The 7,777-nt window shown below is 35.6% G+C and overlaps 1 protein-coding gene across 2 annotated transcripts in view; it reads left to right on the forward strand.

The window, feature by feature from the left end:
• EIF2S1 (eukaryotic translation initiation factor 2 subunit alpha) overlaps positions 1-6,549 on the forward strand; it is an 18,901-nt gene extending 12,352 nt beyond the window's left edge. For both annotated transcript variants that reach the window (XM_022570321.3, XM_089907863.1), the window contains exons 5-8: positions 3,092-3,198; positions 4,550-4,647; positions 5,384-5,527; positions 6,320-6,549. In XM_022570321.3, the coding sequence (XP_022426029.1) occupies positions 3,092-3,198; positions 4,550-4,647; positions 5,384-5,527; positions 6,320-6,445 (475 nt within the window). In that variant the 3' untranslated portion in view covers positions 6,446-6,549. The remainder of the gene's footprint in view (positions 1-3,091; positions 3,199-4,549; positions 4,648-5,383; positions 5,528-6,319) is intronic.
• Positions 6,550-7,777: the final 1,228 nt, after the last annotated feature.

The raw sequence follows: 7,777 nt of genomic DNA on the forward strand, positions 1-7,777 counted from the left end.
AAGAAAGTAGAGGCCATTGCACAGGATCACCTCTACTTCCACTTTCTCAGCCAACTTATCTCCATCCCACCTGTCACTACCTCCTGTGCTCCTGTCATACTGGAATTCGGATCCTTCCTGCTCTCAAAGTAATCTTACCACCTGTGCCCAGCTATTCCTAAGGGATGTCTTTCCATCTACTATTCCCTCTCTTGGGTCTTCAGCCTTTTTCTTTATTGGTTTTGCTCCATCAGCATAAAAATATGCTCAGATTTCTCCTATTTATACTAAAAACGAACTTTTCAACCTCCCCTCTACTTTCTCCTGTCACAAGCACTGTGTCCTCTCTTTTTAACAGCCAGATTTCTTAAGTTCTCTGTACTTACTGCTCTACTTCTGCACCTCCCAGTCCTTCCTAGATGTTAATACCTCACAAGCAGCCTCACCACTGCATTGTTACTTTCCCAGCCCTTGTGCTGCCAAGGGTTGTTGGTCTCCTCAGCCCTCAGAATGGCCAAGTGGGGCTTAGAACTGTTAGAACCTCCATCAGGCCTACTCCTCAGAGGCTCCAAATACCTTCTAGTTTACCCCCTCCCCTCATGTGACTTATTTTTTTTTTAAATATCACCTTGTGGGAAAGGTGAGAATAATAACAGCTAACATTTATATAATTCTCACGACAACCTATGGTATAAGTGTCATTATTATTCCTATCTTATAGATGAGGAAATTGAGATGAGATTAAATTGTCCAAGTTCACACAGCTACCAAATGGTAGAGCCTCAAACACAGGCATTGTAGTTATGCTACAGAGCTTATGCTATTAACCATCAAGCACTGCTTTGTATTTCTGTCCTCCCTGACTTCAGTCCTGGATCCCTCAGTCAGTACATGTCTTACCTTGGTTTGCTGTCATTGTCAGCCCCGCTTACCTCTCTAGCTTCTGCCTCCACCCCGTCTCCGTTACCACTCTGCATTCTTAACAAATAACAGGTTACATTCTTAACAAATTAACATTCATCTTAACGAATTAACATTCACTCATCACCGTTCACATTCTTTTCTTGCTTCATCAGACATGTTGCAGCTGTCCAGATTTAGCTCATGATAATTCTGTGCCACATGTGCTTCATTTTTTTTTCTCTTAATTAAATAATTAAATATAATTTCTGAGATTGTTGGAAACGATATTTTATTCCTCCCAAGCCGGAATTCCGGTCACTTATCAGTGGTAACCACTATTCTGAAATTAGTATGTATCATTATCATTTATATACATATACATGTGTGGGTAGGTTATGAAAAGTATGTATAGAATCTTTTTTATGTTTAAATAATTTGTTTAAACAAAAAAAAATTTATTTTATCATTGTAACAAGATTTTCTGTACTTTACATTTTTACTCAATGCTATTATTGACCAGAATTTGTCCAAATTGATAGATATATGCCTACTGCATATTAATTTCTATATAGTATTTCGTTGTGAGAATATGCTTTATTTGTTCCTCTATAAAGAGATTTTTACATAATCCCCTCCGCCCTTTTATCCCCCTACTTTTCAAAACTGCTATGACGAATGTCCATGTACATGTCTCTCTGTACAATGTTTGGGAATTGCTAAGATACCTAGGAATAGAATTGTTGGGTCATAGGATTGATTATATGCACCTTTAAATTTACTTAGTTTTGCCAAAGTACTCCCCAAATTGGTTCTACAATTTATATTCCCTCTTCATCAACATTTGGTATATATCTCAGATTTTTTTTGCCAAACTGATTGACGTACAATAGTGTCTTGTTTTGATTTGCATTTTGCTGGATGTTGGTAAAGTTAACAGCATTTCATATGTTTATTGACCATTTGTATTTCTTCTGTGAAACATCTGTTTATCTCATTTCCTCATTTTCTGTTGGTTTGTCTTTCAGTTATATCATAACTTTCTTAAAACTTTAAGTTCTACCTTAGCTCGTTAAAATCCTACCATTCTTTTAGTCGTCATTTCATTTTTTCCATTTGTTCATTCGTTCAGCAAACATGCCAGTGACTAAGACTGTGGTCCCTGTTTGTGGCACTTACAAGGGTCAGATGAAATGCCACTTCACCCATGAAGCCCTTCCTGACCCCACTAATATCTTCCTCTCCTCACCCCCAGGGATGCACTTTTGTTTGTTTTTTAAAAAATTTTTTCCATGTTTTTTTTCTTTTTAAGCTCCTTGAAGCAGGGACTGCTAATTACATGGAAATGCTTAATTATAGTGGGATGTGAGACGTATAAGCATAACTCATTTTATTGCACTTCGCATATACTGTGTTTTTTTTTACAAATTGAAGGTTTGTGGCAACGCTTCATCAAGCAGGTCTGTTGGCACCAGCTTTCCAACAGCGTTTGCTCACTTCATGTCTCTGTGTTACACTTTGGTAGTTCTTGCAATATTTCAAAATTTTTCATTATTTTGTTACCGTGATCTGTGATCTTTGATGTTACTATTGCAAAAAGATCACATCTCTCTGAACACTCAGATGATGGTTACCATTTTTTAGCAATAAAGTATTTTTAAATTAAGTTATATACATATTTTTAGACATAATGCTATTGAACACTTAATAGACTACAGTATAGTGTAAACATAACTTGTGTATGCACTGAGAAACCAGATGTGTGACTCACTTTATTGCTATACATGCTTTATTATGGCAGTCTGGAACTGAACCCGCAGTATCTTCGAAGTATGCCTGTATAGGTGACATTTTAAATTGCTTGCTTTAGCCAGATCTCTAAAATTTTTCTTTTAATAATAATCAGTTGGATGTTTTGTGTTTGTCATACAGGCCTAAACGCTTTACTTGCATTATCTCATTTAATAGTACAATCCAGTGAGACACACTGTTTTCATTCAAATTGTACATATTTGGAAATTGAGGTCTAGAAAGGCCCAAAAACACATAGTGATTAAATTGTGAAGCTAGGATTTGAACTCTAATTCTGACACTGAAGGCTGTGCTCTTAACCATTATTCTGTGGTATTATGTTTGGTGTCCTAATTATCAGTAAAGTAACCTTGACATTTTGTTTTGTGTATGTGTGTGTTGTTTTTTTTTTAATTATCAGAGACCCATCTATTTTGGATGGCTTAGATTTGAATGAAGATGAACGGGAAGTACTCATTAACAATATTAATAGGCGTTTGACTCCACAGGCTGTCAAAATTCGAGCAGGTAAATGATTTTTTAAATGATGTTTAAAATATTTTGCATGTACCAAAAAAGCGGTTACATAATGAGCCTCACCAAAGAATATGTTGCTACCTCAACATCTACCTTTTTCTAAATGTTTTTCATAACAAGAAAAGTTAAAGAAATTATCTTTGCTTTTACAGAATTATAAAATACATATATATTGACGCAAGTAAATGAGTTCAGCTAACCTTGTTAGCCCGCTTTCTGGGGCATGGGGGGTGGCGATTATTTTGTTTTAGTTCATGCTTTAAAATTCCAGCAGTCCAGTAATATCCTCCCAGGCCTCTGGATTAACCACTGTTATGTTAGTTTGCAACATATTCTTTCAGCAGAGATTTTTCCTATCCACATATGGTGTATAGGAATGTATGCTGTTTATATTCAGATGTAAATTTTTATGTTTTTATAAGGATGGATACTATGCAGAATTTTCTTCAACTAGCTTTTTCCACTTGGTGTATCATGGCTGCCCTTTCATGTAGAACACGGGAATCTTTCTCATTTTGAATAGCTAAGTAATATTCCATAGAATGATAAACCTTGATATAAGCCAGTTTCCTCTTGATGAGTGTTTAGATGGTGCCAGTCTTTTTACAGCAGTTGACCCTTGAGCAACGTGGGGGAGTTAGGGTCGCCCATCCTCTGTACAGTCTAAAATCCACATATAACTTAGCCCTCCGTATATGTGGTTTTGAGTCCAAGATTCAACTACCATGGTTCGTGTAGTGTTGTAGTGTTTACTGTTGAAAAATTCTACTTGTAAGCAGACAATGCAGTTCAAGTCTGTATTGTTCAAGGGTCAACTGTATTACAAAAAACACTGCAAATTAACACCCTTATACACATACACTTAACCCATTTATACAAGCGTTCGGTAAGGCAGATTCTTAAAAGTAGAATTGCTGGGTCAGAGGGTATGCAGTTTATAAACTGTTGTAAACAATTTGTGGTTATTATTTCATTCAGTCTTCATCACACTCCTCCTTATCTCCATTTTACAAATAAGGAACTGAAGCACAGAGGGGTTGAAATCATGACTTTTAACCCAGACATAGCCAGAATTCAAGGTGTTCGTTAAATTTCTCTTTTTTTTTATAGTTTCATCATTCAGGGGTTTGATGTGAATGAGAAGATACAATTTCAGTGCATATTCAGATATTTTTAATTATGAAAATTAATGGCTGGGATTGATTGATAATTGAAAGGATGATGAAAGCTTTCATACATATTTGAATACTAGTGTATTTGTCATGTCTCTGATTTCTTTTAAACCTCTAAAAAAAATTTTTGCATTTTTTTGGTATAAGCTTTTGAATTTTTATAATTTTAGATATTGAAGTGGCTTGTTATGGTTATGAAGGCATCGATGCTGTAAAAGAAGCCCTGAGAGCAGGTTTGAATTGTTCTACAGAAACCATGCCCATCAAGGTGAGTAGTCAGTTTTTTCCCTCCCTGATAAACCAAAATCACCTAAACCAAATCAAACCAGATTTTTTTAATGATCATGTCTCATAACAAATGTTATGAAAAGTGGTTCTTGATATGATATTTCTAGGAGATGTTTACAATTATGTGTAGGCTTTTTGTTGTAGCTACTGCTACTGTCACAGTGGATGGAGATTCCTGTTGGTATTTAGTGCCAAGGGGCCAGCTGTGCTAAGCCTACTTTACAGTAAAGAGTCACTGTGCCCATAATGCTCATAGAATCTTGAAAAGAGCAACTTATTCTCTCATATTCACACAGAGCTTTCAAGATGTTTGCCTTGAATCTTTCATTAGCAATAAAATTAACTGGATGGTTGTTATTCAGAATCTCATAGAAGAATTTCTTCTATCAGTTTAGTTTGGAACCAAACAGGAATTTTAGAGACAAATTATCCATTGTGCCAATGATAGCTATAGTTAGTTTAGCCACCAAAGACCCAGAAGTCATAATCCTTCATATTTGGTATTGCAGTAGCCTGTTTATACTACTGGATTAGATCATAGTATCAGTTAGCTTTGGCTACTTGAACAAACTACTCCAAATTGCTGTGCTGCAGAATTGGGAGTAAGTTTTGGGGTGATTTGTTGTTAAAGCAGCAGATAAGCAAAACGATTCTCGAACATCCTCATTGTTGTGTGTTGTATAGGTACATTCATAATTGAATTTTGTCTTCCTTAGATTAATCTAATAGCTCCTCCTCGGTATGTAATGACTACAACCACCCTGGAGAGAACAGAAGGCCTCTCTGTCCTCAACCAAGCTATGGCTGTTATAAAAGAAAAGATTGAGGAAAAGAGGGGCGTCTTCAATGTTCAAATGGAGGTGAGGTCAATACTGGGGTGTTTTGCCTTGTTCTTAAAGTTCTTAAGAAATTTAAAGGATCTAAGTGATTTGCATTCTAAAATATCTAATCGGAGTCATTTTAAAACATGAGATACGTTTAAGATTACAACTCCCCTAAGCATAAAATAATCATTGACTCAGAGAGTTCCTAAAAGGGTGTTTATAAGTAAATAAGAACTCTCATGGGATGGTTATTCAGGACTGTGGTCACTGATCCCCCAAAAGGAAAAAAATAGACAATGAAAATAAGTGATTGGTTATTGCCAGAATTTAATGTAGAATGCTTAAAATTTGATTTCAGAATTAAAAACAAGAATAGTCTCATACTTTCCTCATCTCAACAAGAACAAAAACTAATTTTCATATATAATTTTCAAAACAGTTTCTTCTGTGGAAAAGAATAGTAAGTAATTTATTTTGAAGCCAGAAGATGCATTTTTACAGGACATCTTTCTGTGTATTTGAAAGATACAGCCACTGCAATTATTTTCATATATTTTCTGTTCTAGCTTGTTAGAAATTACAGAAAATGTATTAGGTTTTAATATTTATGTTTTCTTTTCCTGTATTGTCTTACTCTCATAAATTTCTTTTATTATTTATCTCATGGAATTTATTGGTGATATTTCAGCACTCAAAAGTGAACAGATAGGGCAGAGTTGTTAGCAAAGTGTTTTTTAAGAGTTAAAATACCAGGCAGTAATACTATTGAAATTGAATTTGTGTACTGTTTGACTACTTCACTTTGAAATTGTGCCTCTGCTTCCACAGCCCAAAGTGGTCACAGATACAGATGAGACTGAACTTGCAAGGCAGCTGGAGAGGCTTGAGAGAGAAAATGCCGAAGTGGATGGAGATGACGATGCGGAAGAAATGGAAGCCAAAGCCGAAGATTAACTTTGTGGGCAACAGAGTCCAGTTTAAGGAACACAAAGCAGCCTTCCTGGCTGTTAACCCTAGACTTGAAAGTTTTCCAGTATTGAAAACTTCAAAGCTGAATATTTTTTATTTCGAAGTATTTAAATGTTCCAACAGACCAAAACGTGAAATGCCCTCCTAAATGTCAGCTGTTTTCACACAGTAGCTCTGACACCTTGAGCATTTTTTAAGGGAGTGGCCTGATTTCACTAGAGACAAATCTTTAAGAACAGTCATAAAATGGGGCGTGTGATTTCCATTTCTGATGTCTCCAGATTGGCACCCCTTTGTAGTTCAGTGCCTCCATGAGATTTACCAGGGGCACCCAAAGCAAATAGTCCTAACCTTTCTATATAAAATGTATCAAGCAAACATTAAATAAATTTCTGGGATATTTAACCATAGGTTTCTTCCTTATTGTCACCAGTTAAAAGCATTATGATTACTAAGACCCTAATTCTATTATCTTCATTTTATTTGAAATGTAGTAATATAAAGGCAGGTGACCTAAAGGATCAATATAGCAGATCCTTTCAAAGGGAGGGTTTAGAGAACATAATTTTAATTAGTGAAAGTTTACTCCTAGGGGGAAAAAGCCTTAAAATGCAACTAAAGAATTACATTGGTTGTGTGCCTTTTACCTATTTGAGACTGATGACAACATGTGGGATGAGGGAGAATTTGTCACACTGGTCCTTGTTGGCGTACTAAGCTGCTTGCCTTGAGTTTGTAATTCAGGGTGGTAAAGGTTTTAGGGGTGTTTCTTCTGTTTTTTAAGAAAAAGATGCTGCTTTTTAAATTAAGTTATTTGAGTCTCATTGCCCAACTTTCGATTTTTTTTTCCAGTAAAATATCTGCTAGGTGCCACCTAGAAGCTTCAGTTCTCTTCATAATAGAGTGGGGATCTGTTTGAACACAATTACAATGGTTTTTCTGTGTTTCCATCATTTTTTTCTTTAAGAGCTGATTGTTCTAAAGGTAAATAAATAATATATATACAAAGGTAAATAAATTTCATAGATAACGTATGGTTTGCAGTTACAGCTACAGTAGCCAGGGTGTAGAAAGTCTTAAGTTAACTTTGGTCTGCTTCATAAATTTAATCTCTTAGGGTACTTGAGGTACTATATAAATTAATTTTACTAATCATTCCCAAGAAATACTTCTTAGAAGATTAAGCCTAACCCACCTTTGTCAATCCAGGACTAGACTTACCTCAGTGTTAAAGGGAATGGAAAATAGAAGAGTGTGTTGGTGAGCCATTTGAGCCATTTTTGAAGGTTTGTCCCTTTGTTTAATTTAGCAGCCTCT

This window comes from Delphinapterus leucas, chromosome 2 (genome assembly GCF_059928025.1).
Source record: "Delphinapterus leucas isolate spDelLeu-1000000601 "Yukka" chromosome 2, BTC_Dleu_Yukka2, whole genome shotgun sequence".
Taxonomy (NCBI): domain Eukaryota; kingdom Metazoa; phylum Chordata; class Mammalia; order Artiodactyla; family Monodontidae; genus Delphinapterus; species Delphinapterus leucas.